The sequence below is a fragment of the Canis aureus genome, chromosome 25, assembly GCF_053574225.1.
Source record: "Canis aureus isolate CA01 chromosome 25, VMU_Caureus_v.1.0, whole genome shotgun sequence".
Taxonomy (NCBI): domain Eukaryota; kingdom Metazoa; phylum Chordata; class Mammalia; order Carnivora; family Canidae; genus Canis; species Canis aureus.
The window spans coordinates 37,205,929-37,220,330 of NC_135635.1; the positions used below are offsets into that span (position 1 = coordinate 37,205,929).

General features: G+C 33.6%; 1 protein-coding gene across 1 annotated transcript; it reads right to left on the reverse strand.

Moving 5' to 3' along the window:
* Window positions 1-6,031: 6,031 nt before the first annotated feature.
* KLRF1 (killer cell lectin like receptor F1) lies at window positions 6,032-13,939 on the reverse strand. Its single transcript, XM_077871884.1, has 6 exons — window positions 13,727-13,939; window positions 12,055-12,153; window positions 11,027-11,182; window positions 8,224-8,363; window positions 7,148-7,260; window positions 6,032-6,628 (listed from the first exon to the last, which is right to left on the reverse strand). Exons 1-6 carry the CDS (start codon window positions 13,809-13,811, stop codon window positions 6,508-6,510), a joined length of 714 nt encoding a protein of 237 aa, XP_077728010.1. The 5' UTR covers window positions 13,812-13,939; the 3' UTR covers window positions 6,032-6,507.
* Between the last annotated feature and the right edge of the window lie 463 nt (window positions 13,940-14,402).

Below are 14,402 nucleotides of genomic sequence, written 5' to 3' on the forward strand. Positions count from 1 at the left end.
GATGTGTTGTTTCACATTGATGAAATTGTGAATGGTAAATTTAAAGTCTAAAAAATTTAATTATTGTTCATATTTTGTGCATATTTTAGATGAGATTTACATTTGTGATTATCAATGCATTCCAGCCCCAACCTTTGAGTCACAGGAAAAGAATATTTATGAAAATATGATATAAATGTAATCAGAATGAAGTAAATGATACTAAGCAAGTGCAGACTCAAGGAGATCCATGTTGTTTCAATAAAAACAAATTTCTAAGAGCCGTGATAGTGTGAGTAATAATAGCATTGCTACCTTTTTCTTTTTAATTTATATTTTTTGTTTTGTTTGTTTGTTTTTTTATGGAAGCTTAGAATGCAATATTATAACAGTTTAAATGTACAACATAGTTATGTAACGTGTATATACATTGACAAAGTGATCCCATGATAAATCAAGCTACCTTCTGTCACCCTACAGTTGTTACTTATTAATAAGTATATTCCTCATTGTATCCTCATCTCTTATTTATTTTATACATGGAAATTTTCCCCTTTATAACTAGAAGACTACCCGTTATGCTTTTTTTTTTTGATGTTATTTATTTATCCATAAGAATACACAGAGAGGAGAGAGAGAGAGGCAGAGACACAGGCAGAGGGAAAGGCAGGCTCCATCCAGGGAGCCCGACGTGGGACTCGATCCTGGGTCTCCAGGATCACACCCTGGGCCAAAGGCGGCGCTAAACCGCTGAGCCTCCAGGGCTGCACCCCCACCACTGTTTTTAAGATACTTTTTTCCATTGTTACCTTTTACTCAGGAGAAATGAAACTAGTCAGGAAAGACACTCTTACCAGGAAAGAAGCAGGAGATGGTCCTTGGACCTGAGCAGGAAGAAGCAATGTGTGGACGTTATGAAAAACCTGCTTGCACACTCACTGGACAATAAGCAAATGCATAATCGATCTCCTCTATCCACTATTCTGAATATTTATAGATAAATCATAACACCTCTCATGAGCTCATGAATTTTGTAATACATTTTAATTAAATTGTTTCTTTAAACAGAAGTTCTGCCAAAAAAAAAAAAGAAAAAAAAAAACAAAAACAGATTTCCAGGATCTGTCAGACCTAGTAGTGTCTTTACAAGACCGAAAATTTATCAGTCAGTAATTACACAGGTTCATTTCGGTTGAAGATAACAATTGTGTTCATTTATTTAATAGCTATTTATGCATATTTAATATGAAAAACAATAAATGCTACTCTGTATGGTAGTAGTAATATTTATAAGTTTTAGTCATGTGTAGATTTAATAAATTCCTCTTCTCTTTTATGAGTTTCATTATGTCCCCAGGTTGAAGTCCTAACCCTCAGCCTTCAGAATGTGACCTCATTTAGAAATAGACTCATAGAAAAGGTAATAGATAAAATGAAATCATTAGGATGAGTTGAAATCTCACTAATCTATAAGACTGGTGTCCTTATAAATAAGGAAAATTTGAATTTAATGACAAATACAAAGAGAAGACTATGTGAAGACACAGGGAAAAGGTGGCCATGTGACTAAAGTGATGTATCTAGAAGCCAAGGAATGCCAAGGATTACCAGCTATCATGAGAGACCAGAGGGGCAAGAGAGGATTCTCCCCTGGAGCAGTCTGAGAGAGCACGACACAACAGACACTTTGATCTTGGATTTCTAGTCTTCAGAACTGTGAGAAAATAAAATAAAATTCTGTTGTTTTAAGCCACTCAGTTTTTGGTACTTTGCTATGGTGGCCCTAACAATCTGATACGTTGTTTAGCAAGATCAGCTTGCTTCCATTTTTCTATTCCATCTTTCTCTGATACAAGCCTGAGCTGGAATGTCCCTTCCTTGTTTCAGTCTTTCTTTAAATGAAGGAAAATGTGTCCTCCGAGCATCTCCGTCTAGTCACATCTTGTTTTATCTACCACTCCGCAAAATGCACACAAGCAGCTCTCACCAAGTAATGCCAATCTGTGTTTGCATACCCAGTGAACGAGCTTCAGTTAACGTTTCACATGTTGTCTCAAGCAGAATTTAAAATCATGTTTCTATTTCTTCTTCTTTAAATACTATCTTCTAAGTATTCTGTGATACCCTATTCCCCTGGGATTCCTCCTTGCTCCTGACCTCTCCTCATTTCAATTTCTTTTTTTTTTTTAAGATTTTATTTATTCATTCATGAGAGGCACCTAGAGAGAGGCAGAGACATAGCCAGAGGGAGAAACAGGCTCCCTCTGGGGAGCTTGATGTGGGACTTGATCCCAGGACCCCAGGATCGCAGCCTATGCCGAAGACAGATGCTCAACTCCTGAGCCACACAAGCATCCCTCCTCTTTTCAATTTCAGTACACACTCTGTTCCTGTCATATTATTCTGTCTTCCTGAAGCTTTAGGCCTTTCTCTACTCTCTTCTCACTCCTTCTTAGGGAATTGCCTTCATACATTTAGGATCAACATCTACTCTAAGAGATCCTATACTGACATATTCAACACCAATACCTTCTCTAAATTCCAGATTATCTAACTACCTATTCCATGTCAACATCTCAATTATATCCTTTCTTTCTTCCAAATTTTTACTTAAACTCTAGTTAGTCAACCTATAGTGTAATATGGGTTTCAGGAGTAGGATTTGGTGATTCATCACTTACATACAACACCTAGTGCTCATGACAAGTGCTCTCCTTAATCCCATCCCCCATTGAGCAAAGATTATAATATATAATCTTTCCCTCAAAATATGGCCCTTCTCAGCACACCATCCAACTGAGTGCATAAAAACAGAAACCTGAGGGTGCTTGGGTGGCTCAGTCAGTTAAGCGGCTGCATTAAACTCAGGTAGTGATTTTGGGGTCCTAAGATTAAGTTCCCCATTCGGCTCCCTCTTCAATGGGGAGCCTGTTTCTTGCTCTCCCTCTGCCTGCTGCTCCTCCATGCTTGTGCACTCTCTCTCTCTTTCTGTGTCAAATAAATAAATAAAATCTTTAAAAAAATAAAAAACAACCCAGAAACCTGGTTTGGCCTTAAGATTGGTTTTGTTCCTCATCTACCATTTTTAGTCCATTTAGTAGGAATAAACAGAAAAACTCAGCAGGTAACTGGCCAGCAGAACTCTATGCTGGGTGTATATTGCAGTCAATGTATTGTGCTTAGGGATCTAGAGAGCAAGGAAAAGTGTGAACCTAAGAGGTGAAAAATCTTGGAATAAAGAGATAGTTGAAGAAGTAAAAGGAAGAAGTACATTCTCAAAACCGAAGCACTATTTAAAATAGTACACCCTTATTTTAAGAAAGTCTGATTGTTACTAGTCATGATAAACCCCATTCACGTGTTTATTTCAATACACTTCCTTCCTGAAGCTTGAGCACTAGTCTATCATCTGTTGCCTTGCCCGTCCCTAAATTAGCTCACAACTCAAATACTTTCTTTTCCTTTTCCTCTTCCCATACTGTAGCCAAGGGTAATGGCTCCAAAACTCAAAATTTACCAGGTTACTCTGGGAACTCTAGCATTTTATTGGCTTTCAACTGCTGTTGAAATTTAAAGTGGAAATGCTTCCATGACGTTTAAGACATCTTATTTTCCAGCCTATTTTATACCCAGTTTATCCTTCCTTGGCCTCCAGTAACACTGTCTTCACATGTTTTAAAAACATAGCATGCTCACAAATCCAAAAGGTTTTCCCCCTTATCTATTAGCATTTTATCTAGGACTTCCTGGAAGGTTCCTCTTTCTCATGAATTCCACTTACTTTACATCTCAATTCGTGTGCCTTATGTTTAAAGATGCATTAGCTAAATTAAGGAACAACATCGGATCCCCTCTACTTTATTGTGTTATAAGTAACATACAACTCTCCACAGCCGTTTGTCCAATTTTGTTCAGTCGATATTTATTGAGCATCTATTATGTATCAGACATTGCTTTAAATAATAGGAATACAATAAGAATCCAAACAAGGACAAACCCTTGTGCATGGAGCTTCAATTAAAGATGAGGAGACAGAAAACAAAATATAACATTTTAAAAGATACAAAGGAAAGCAAATCATTTGGACCAAGGAAAAATGTTTTTTATATTTGTTGGTTAATTATTTTATTAGTATTTATGAATCTCACTAGAACATAAAGGCCAGTTCAAATACTGGCAAAAATGGTTACTGGCATTCAGCTGAGGTATTACCATAAAACAAACAAACAACACTACAAAGTAGCAAAAGATCTTGGAGATCAAGGATACAAATGTCACCTCAAAGGCAACTTTTACTACTAGGTCTGGAACAATTTGACCATCAAAATAGAGTATACAAATCGAACAAAATGTGAAAATGAGAGTCTACAAAGATACAAATGCAAAAATGAATAAGTTGAAATTCTGATGTAGATGGGTTATTATTTAAAATCTAAAAATACCTTCTGTCAAACAAAAATCACAGCAAAAAACTATTACACAGGTAAAGGCTTTATTCAAAGTTATGGCAGTGAGGGACATAAGCCAGAACTCACTCTGAACCAAAATCTTCTGAAACAGGGCAGTAGGGTTTTTGCAAAGCTGGAGTGAGAGGGAGATCATACACCATCTGTGTCTATTCAACAACTGTACCCAGAGGGAAATTAAACTTTTTCAGGTCTTCATGCTAGGAGAATTTTACAACTTGGAGCTAGGTGCCCACTGAAGTTAGCCTCCTACCTTATCATAGAAACTGAAAAACAGAGGTGCTACCTTTCTTGATGATTGCATTTCAAAGGAATGCCTCTCTGGTCCTTAGGAGAAACACTTCTGGGTTGTAAAGACTAGGAGTTTGAATCTCAAAGGAGCAGAGACAGAATTTCCAATTACAAGTTTCCTGAAGGAAATGTCTAAAAATGAGGAGGTCAGGGGCTCATCAATAGGAAGAACAAAACTTATCTAAAATTTGGACAGGCAGAAGGGAATGTTAAAGCCATCCTGGTCCCTGTTCACAAAATACTAATTTACAGTGAAGTCTGATAGATGTCACATTAAGTAGTGAACAAAGTCAATAGCATCAACAATGGAATAAAAAAATAAATGTATGTGCTGTCTGAAAGGAGGCAGTGAAAAGAACTTCTCACTCTTTCTGCCAAGGAGCAGTTGAATATAATCATGAGAAATAATCAGACAGATTTCCATGAGATTGGGCGCATTCAGGGTGGTATGGCCGTAGTCGATCAGACAGATTCAAATTGAAGAGCATTTTGCAGAATCACTCACTTGTAGCATTCAGAAGTGTCAAGGCTGTGAATAACAAGGAAGGCTAAAGAACTCTTCTAGATGGAGGGACCTTAAAGAGACATAATAACGAAATGTAGAAGATGATTCTGAGCTAGATCTTTTACTCTAGAGAATTTATATATATATATATATATATAATAAATTATATTTATTTATATATAAATATATATTTATAAATAATAAATTTTATATATATATATATATATATATATATATATATATATATATATATATATAATTGGCAAATCCTAAAAGGAGTCTGAGAATTAAATGGTAGCACTGTGTCAATGCTAAGCTTGTTAATTTTGATTATTTAATTGTGACTCAGCAGGGGATTTTTAAAAAAATATATTTTATTTATTTATTCATGAGATACACAGAGAAAGGCAGAGACATAGACAGAAGGAGAAGTAAGTTCCTCCCAGGGAGCCCCATGCAGGACTCGATCCCAGGACTGTGATCACACCCTGAGCCAAAGGCAAATGCTCAACCACTGAGCTACCCACGCATCCCAGTAGGGGATTTTTTTTGTAGAAAATATACACAAAAGTATCCACTAATACTTGAAATTTTATAATAAAATGTATCAATCTGGCAAGTAATTCTCAGAAGGTTCAGGAGAAAGGAAAGTGCTTTTCCTCTATACCTGTAATCTTCTTAGAAGTTTATGATAATTTCTAAATTTAGATTAAAATTGTAACAAATCTAAAGCAAACCACATATTTAATGCTTTTTAGTCATAATCTCCAGTTTTAAAGTTTATACCAAAGAAATAAAAGGTGCTACTTTTTAAAAAGATATTCAGAATGTTTATTGCAGCATAGTTTATAGTAGGAAAACCTGAGAACAAAGTTAATGCTCATCAACAAAGCAGTAAAAAGATGTATAAATCCACACTATAATGCAATTCAGAATTATACAAAATTTGCATAGAATATTGTTACAAATTAAATAAGCACAGTACAGAAAAGTAGATATATTTGATCACATTTGTTGTAAAATAAAAATGAATAAAAATCCTGAGTGCAAATGTATGGACTCACACTGAATTATATTACCTCATAAAACTTTGGAAGGAAGTATTTTAGATTGTTTGGATGGGTTACTCTAAGGTTAGGACCAATGTAGATAATGGAGGGAAAATGGAGAAGATATTTGCTGTTTAATTGCAGTTCTATTTTTTTGGTAGTTTTAACTTCTTACTCATTAAGATTAATATTAAAACCTAATAGGCAAAAACTTTGATCATTGCTTATTGATTGATTGACAAATCCATTTGAAAACACTGCTGCAGGTTTCAGAATAAATTTTGTTTTCCTTGGTGGCAGCACAGCTATCTTCTTTAGCTGGCCCCTTTATGACGAATCTGTAGAAGAAAGGGTAAATATATTGTTAATCATTGTTGCTGAAGACATCCATTTGTATTTTTAGCTAATACTCTCCATTAAAAGGCCATTCGGATTTTAGGGCATTTTCAAATCCCTTGATTCATTAAACATTACAATATCTCTGTAACTTAGTATTACTTAGTATTACTGCTTGTCATTGGCACAGAATTCCAAAAGATCCTATTTAGAAATGAAAGAGCTAAGAGTAAATCTGTGTCCATACCCCATTCTAGTCTTCTTTCCATTGTTCTATATGGTATAGTTTTTAAACAACAAATGCACAATTATTATTGTTTTCAAGTCTTTTCTGCTTTGAAAACAAGACCAAAATATTCATCATTACTCCAGTAAACATTAAAATTAATTTTCATCCTTTCACATTCTTTAGTTTCAAGAACTATTTCAGAGTTGATTTTGGTGAACTTAGAGGGAGGTGCTTTATGAAGATAAGTTCTACAATAGACAGTAAATCAGACAATGTTTTTGGAAAGACTCACATATTTGAATCTAATGAAGAACCATCCACCCAGGTCCATGTCCTCACCAGGGATGTAAAGTTAAGTCCAATCCACACATAGTTTGATTGTTTTAGGTTTTTCTGTATAAAAGCCTAAAAAGTGAGTAATAAGCAACTAAGTGAAGATAATATTTTAATCATTCAGACATAATAAGTAAGATCTAGAATTTTTTGACAACTAGCATCCTACATGAACATTTTTAACTAATCAATTCATAACTTATTTATGTACACTATATATTTATTATATACATACACATACATATATACCACTTGTAAATTGAATACAAGTATTCAGCCAAGGACTAACTAGCATGAGACAAGCAAGGCACTGACATTGAGCATAAAATGCAGGAGGGTGCCAAAAACTCAGTAATCAAGATAAATGATAATTTAATTGAAATGTGGGAAGAAATTTGAGGAAAGCCATTTTTTAAAAAGAATTTATTTATTTATTTATTTGCTAGAGAGAGAGAGAGAGAGAGAGAGAGCGGCAGAAGGAGAAGGAAAGAGGGAACCCCAGGCAGACTCTGTGCTAAGTGCAAACTTGATGAGGGGGCTTGATGTCAGGACCCTGAGATCATGACCTGAGCTGAAATCAAGAATCGGATGATTAACTGACTGAGCCACCTAGGTGCCCCTTGAGGAACGCCAGTTTTTAAAAATTCATTTAGCATAATGTTTTTTTTTTAAATTCAATTAATTAACATATAGTGTATTATTAGTTTCAAAGGTATAGTTTTTTCATTCATCAATCGTATATAATCCCCAGTGCTCATTACATCAAGTGCCCTCCTTAATGCTCATCACCCAGTTACCCCATCCCTCCACCCACCGGCCCTCCAGCAACCCTCAGTTTGTTTCCAATAGTTACAAGTCTCATAGTTTGTCTCCCTCTCTGATTTCATCTTATTTTATTTTTCCCTCCCATCTATGATCTTCTGTTTTGTTTCTTAAATTCCACATATGAGTGAAGTCATATGATAATCGTCTTCAGGAAAACTATTTTCAACTGCACAAAGACTAATGTCATAACCCTGACACTAAACCACATACCATTTCAAGTTGGTCCTGAATGATTGGTAAATGAGATTTTCTTTCCAAACAATAACCATAACTGTCACTCCAACTTTTCATCTCATTAGAGAACCAATAACACTTTTCTTGATATTTGAGCCATTCTGATGGGCACAACCCTGGGAAATGGAGGAAACAAAGAAAATTAAGTTACATATGTATTTCTGAAAGTTGAATACTTCTGTGTTGTATAAATAAAGGTAGTATAATAAAAATCACTCACAACAAAGTGTTTTTGCTGTGATTTACAAGATGCCCAAATTACAAATGATAATTCATGAGAACTAAGAAATTAATTTAGTAAGATGAAGCAAAATTTAGACAAAAGAAGATTTGTTTTCCATGCCCAGATTTAATATAATTACTAAAATAACATGAACCATTTAAGCTGTATATTACATTAAGGTTACCTGTGAGATTAAATATTATTTATACCATTTTCTTAGAATTTAACCTATAAAGGTTTTGAATTTCTCTCTATTTTATGTGCATAAATCTTTCCTTTATAACTCCCTTTTGATGTTAAATAATATTGAGAATAATAGTTTTTCAGTGTCTATATAATTTCAAGTTATTTGATTTTCTTAAATTAAACTGGACTCTTCAATTGAAAATATCTGAGACTTTGGGATAATAGTGAGTGAAAATTAATTGTATGTATAAATATGAATTCAGGTCAGTATAATTATTCAAACTTACAGCCATTAAAATCTCCTTTTTTTATTGAAGTAAAATTCATGTAACATAAATTCACCATTTTAACTACTTTAAAGTGCAAATGTCATGAATTTTTAGTACATCCACAGTGTGCAAGCACAACTACTATCTAATCCCAAAATACTTTCATCACTCCAAAATTATTCATTCTCTCCATCCCATTAAGTTTTGACAAAAATGTGAGTCTTCCAAATTTTTTCTTATTTGTCAAAATTGTTTTTGCTATTCAGGATTTCTTTCAATTTCACATGAATTTTAGGATTGCCTAGTCCATTTCTGCAAAAAAAAAAAAAAGGCCATTGGAATTTTGATAGGAATTGCTTTGAATCTACAGATCACTTTGATTAGTATTGCCACCTTAAATCATGGTTATATACAAACAGGAATGCTATTCAGTCATAAAAAGGGAATAAAATGCTGATATATAATACAACATGGATGAACCTTGAAAATATTATGCTAAGTGAAAGAAACAAGACACAGAAAGTGAAATATTGGGAATCCCTGGGTGGCTCAGCAGTTTAGCACCTAGCCTTTGGCCCAAGGCGTGATCCTGAAGTCCCGGGATGAAGTCCCGCATCAGGTTCCCCACATGGAGCCTGCTTCTCCCTCTGCCCCTGTCACTGCCTCTCTCTCTGTGTCTCCCATGAATAAATAAATAAAATCTTAAAAAAAAAAAAAGTGAAATATTGTATGAGTCCGTCATATGAAAATCCAAAATAGGTAAATCCACACAGACGGAAAGATTAGTTGCTGCTAAAAACTGGAGGAGAGGGAATGAGGAATTGCTTATTGAGAATAAGATTTCTTTTTGGATAATGAAAATGTTTTGGAACTAGAGAGATATAGTGGTTGCATATTCAAATGTCGTGATGCCATTGAATTGTTTTAAGTGTTAACTTCATGCTCAATATATCCTCAACTTAAAAAGAAGGAAAAAAGCAATAGGAAATTAATATCTTACAATTTGGCATACAGTATTTAGATTCACTTTCATAAACGTTTAATGGTGTCTATATGATTCCATGTTTACATATCAAAGCTTTCTTGCCTCTGAAAAAGTTCTATTGTAATATCCAACATACTGATGAATTTGCCAGTCTAAAATATGCATTAAAATTACAGTATTTCAATTAGCTTGGGACCTGCACATGTAAAGCACATACATAATCCAAAAGAAAAGAGTATCAGTAAGTAAACCATAATACATACGATATTTTCATACGTGATAAAAAGGACAACACAAATTAGTGGATGGGAGAAAATCCTTTTTTCAAAGAATTTATTTATTTATTTATTTATCTATTTATTATTTTTTAATTTTTTAATTTTTAATTTTTAATTTTTTATAGCAGGGGGGTGGGGAGGAACAAAGAGAGAGGGAGAGAGAATCTCCAGCAGAATCCCTCCTGAATGTGGAGCCCTACTCAGGGCTTGATCCCAGGACACCAAAATCATGACCTAAGCTGAAATCCAGAGTCCTAGACCTAACTAACTGAGCCACCCAGGAGCCACCCAGGAGAAAATTCTTTGATATATAATTATATAATACTCTGCACATTTCTCACATATACTATAAAACAAATGTTGAAAGCTCAATAAGTTAGGTGCTTTAAAGTTAAAGTAAAACAAAATTAGAAGTAGACGGGATCGTTTCTGAAAATTTTGTATAATTGGAAGTTCTGAGCTTAAAATCACCATGGATAGGTTGTTATGTATAATTACCTTTATTCATTTGGTATTTCAAAACAATAAATAAGGGACAAAAAATAGTCGTTACACATTGCCTTATAATCACAACTAACTTCCCATATTTATGTGTTTCAATCTGATGTTAAATTCCTGAAGGGAAGAGCCTATTTGTTATGTTCTTTTTCATACCTCTCTTCCCACTGCAAAAAATAATAATAATAAATTATATATATATGAAATGTTGAATGAAAAGTAGATTTACATCAAATCTTTGTTTGATGATGTAATCTACTGCATACCTGTTAAGCAAGATTTTTCAAACTTAGAAAGCCAAAACTATTAAAACTAGTATAGGGCCAAAGTCTTGAGATACCTATATGGTCTGTAGCTTTTGAACCACAAAGGCTTGTGTCCTTATTATTTATATTTCCTCTTGTGCCACTATTCGTTTCCAGGTTTCCAATATCATCATGTTGGGTGATATTTGAATTCTTTCCTTCTTGGCATTTTAGCAATACTCCCTGAGAAACTTAAAAAAAACAGAATTATTTTAGCATTGAGTAAATATCTTCTCTCTGTGCAGGGCTCTAGACACAAATTCTTCACAATGATTCTGATGATTGGAACAAGAAACAACGGAAGGGATAACTAGAAAGTTTCTTTCTTATTTTCATGTTTATTTAATGAAAAATAATTTCGAATATTACATAATTAATTCATTTATAGAATATGTATTTTTTGAGGATCTGTTCTATGTCAGGCATTGGGCTAAGAACTGGTGACACAGTAGTAAATAAAGCAAAATTCCCCCTCTAAGGAAAGTATACATGCTCTTTCCATGCTTTCTTAATGTCGTGTTTTGCTGAAACCTATGACACTGTGCTTAGCCTGTTCTACCATAATTATTTATTTAATATCTATTTTTTTCATTAGAGATTTCTCACCATGATTATTCTTTTTTTATTGTTTTTTTTTTTTTATTTTATGAGGTTTTTTTCTTGGTTGGGAAATTTATAGTAATGTTGGGGTATAGTAGTATATATATATAGTATAAACTAAATATAAACTTAAAGCATAAAAATTTTTAAAAAAATAATGGAATTCTATCTATTCACAGGTTTCTAAGAAATCCAAAAATAGGGTTTCCCAATACACATCGCACAGACATACACATAGGCACACACATTTTCTTCCTGTTAGACTGCATGCCATTTGAGAACAAGATACTTACCTGATTTGACTACATATTAAATACATTAATACAGAATATAATATACAGCTTTATATTAGTAGCTTCCTATTAAGCCTTTGTTAACAAAACAAATAATAAATAAATATGAAAAGACTCATAAGAAAATAGTAAATATTTTCTAAATTTTTTTTTAAGATCTTTTAACTTACCCAGTAAGGACAGGGAGATCAAAGTCAAGAGCAGAATGCCATTTACTGTTCCAGATATTCCCAATAAGACTTTATACCAGTGCAACATCACAGAACAATCTGCGAGATTAATCACATGACTTCTCTTAGAAAAGTACATTTTCAAGAAGTGAAAGCAACTGTGATAATAGGATTGCATATATTATTAGTTTTGAATTTCAAAGGCTATTAGGCAATCAAAAGCTTAAAATCTAAATCAATAGAAAAAATGCTTATCTATTTTATTTAGTAATGGTAACTGCGTGATTAGAGCTATGATGCATGTTATATTGAATCTTAAGAAATTGCTAACATTTGACATAATTGACTAGTCAGATAAAGAATTTTAATGTATACACCTAATAACTCCCCAAGCATGCATACACACACACACACACAGGCTCATGTGTCCATGTGCACTTACAGATACACACATATATATTCACACAAATATATATTTTCTAATTAATAATTCGCTTTAATGTAATATTCACAAGACATTCAACCCATTTCATTTACTAAGGGTGTAATACAAATCAGAACTAAATATGACTCCTGATACCTGCTATTTTAACCTAAAAAAAATCCTAAAATTTTTTCTAACCCATGTAATAGTTATGCTGCAGTTTTTTGTTTTTTGTTTTTTAATTTATGATAGTCACACAGAGAGAGATGAGAGAGAGGCAGAGACACAGGAGGAGGGAGAAGCAGGCTCCATGCACCGGGAGCCCGACGTGGGACTCGATCCCAGGTCTCCAGAATCGCGCCCTGGGCCAAAGGCAGGCGCTAAACCACTGCGCCCCCCCAGAGATCCCCTGCAGCTTCTCTTTATATGGTAAACTCTTTAAGAGTGACTACTGTTTTATTTTTCATATGCCTACACTGCTCCATTTGAGTAAAAGCTCTGTATATAATGACAGGGTTTAAACTGTCAATTAGATTCAAATGTATGTCATACCTGAAGCTTTACCAAATATTAGCAAAAACATTACTATTAGTGAAGGAAACTATTGGTAAAGGATGAATATTAGTATATGCCACTTAAATAGCTAGGAGTTGCACATTTATGATTTGTAGCTTCCTGAGCTCCTTTCCTGAACCAAAACACATTTTGGTATCAGAGTGCCATCTACAATCTGAGTGTGAAAAAAAGTTTACACGGAAAAGCCATTACATTTTGTGGTCTTTCGGGTTAATAGCTCTACTTCCCAAAACAAAATTTTCCACCTGGTAAAAAACATATTTTAAAGTTTTTGACACGGTGAATTAAAAACTAGTACTAAAGATGCTATTTTTATGAATGATACAGAGGGGGACAACTGGCACCAAGTATTCATTTCAATTTTGTTAATTGTAACTGTGTATTTTTCCTGAGAATGGCCTTAGGAAATTATGTGATACAAAATGTTACTTAAAAGCAAATAATTGTTAGCCTTCGCCTTGATAAATGAGAGACAGACAAACAGCGAGCCTGAGCGACAGAAAGACAGGACAGAGGCAGAGAAAGAAAAAAGCACTAAAAAATAAAATAGTCCAAGAACAGTAAAGAGGAGAATGTTGGTAATTACTGTCCACATTCATATTAATATTAACCCATATTAAATCCATACTCATATTAATCCACATTAATTGAAAAAGACCCTGAATTCCATACCTTTATGTTTAAGTTGGAATATTTGGCTAGAACTCCTTTTCTTCAATTGTAAATTCAATGTCATGTATCTTTCTTCGTCTTGCATCTTCAATGAATATATATGTGTATATGTGTATGTTCCTTTTTTTAAGTATAATATGCTATAAGAAAAATAATAAATCTGCTGCTTATCAGATCTAGTCCTCAAATTGTCCACTCAGGGTACAAACAAGTGTGTAGTTTCATCTACTGTGAAAACCTCAGAGGAAATGTTTTCTTTCTCTTTTTTAAAGTTTATTTCTCATGACCTAGATAGCACAGAATTTCTCAACTGTCCACCACATATTGAATTTAATATCAGATGTAGTTCTTTAAAAAAAAAAATACTGATTACCCCATAAAGTCAGGGTAATGGAAATTGTGCCTGTTTTAGACTTGAGTTACATGATACATACATCCCTTTTGGTTTAGCCAAACTATGTGAGTTTTCAATTACACTTCCTAATACAGTGATATTTGATTTAATATAATAGCTTACAATTGCCTAACAGTTAAATTTCTTGATCTTAAAACAACATTGATTACAAATCATGCTAATAATGTAATAATACAATTTGAAGAAAAAAAAAACACTGGCAATTTTTGGCATTCTAAAGACACTTTAAATACAAAAAAAAAAAAATTGGTTTGGGGGATG

What these genes read in the sequence shown, in the direction of transcription:
- KLRF1 (XM_077871884.1), bottom strand. Translation starts at nt 13,811, where the DNA reads ATGCAAGACGAAGAAAGATACATGACATTGAATTTACAATTGAAGAAA. An exon ending in GATCTCCCTGTCCTTACTGG is followed by an intron (nt 11,183 to 12,054) that starts GTAAGTTAAAAG and finishes GTTTTTTTTAAG; the next exon opens with TTTCTCAGGGAGTATTGCTA. An exon ending in AAAAGCTACAGACCATATAG is followed by an intron (nt 8,364 to 11,026) that starts GTATCTCAAGAC and finishes TCCATTTCCCAG; the next exon opens with GGTTGTGCCCATCAGAATGG.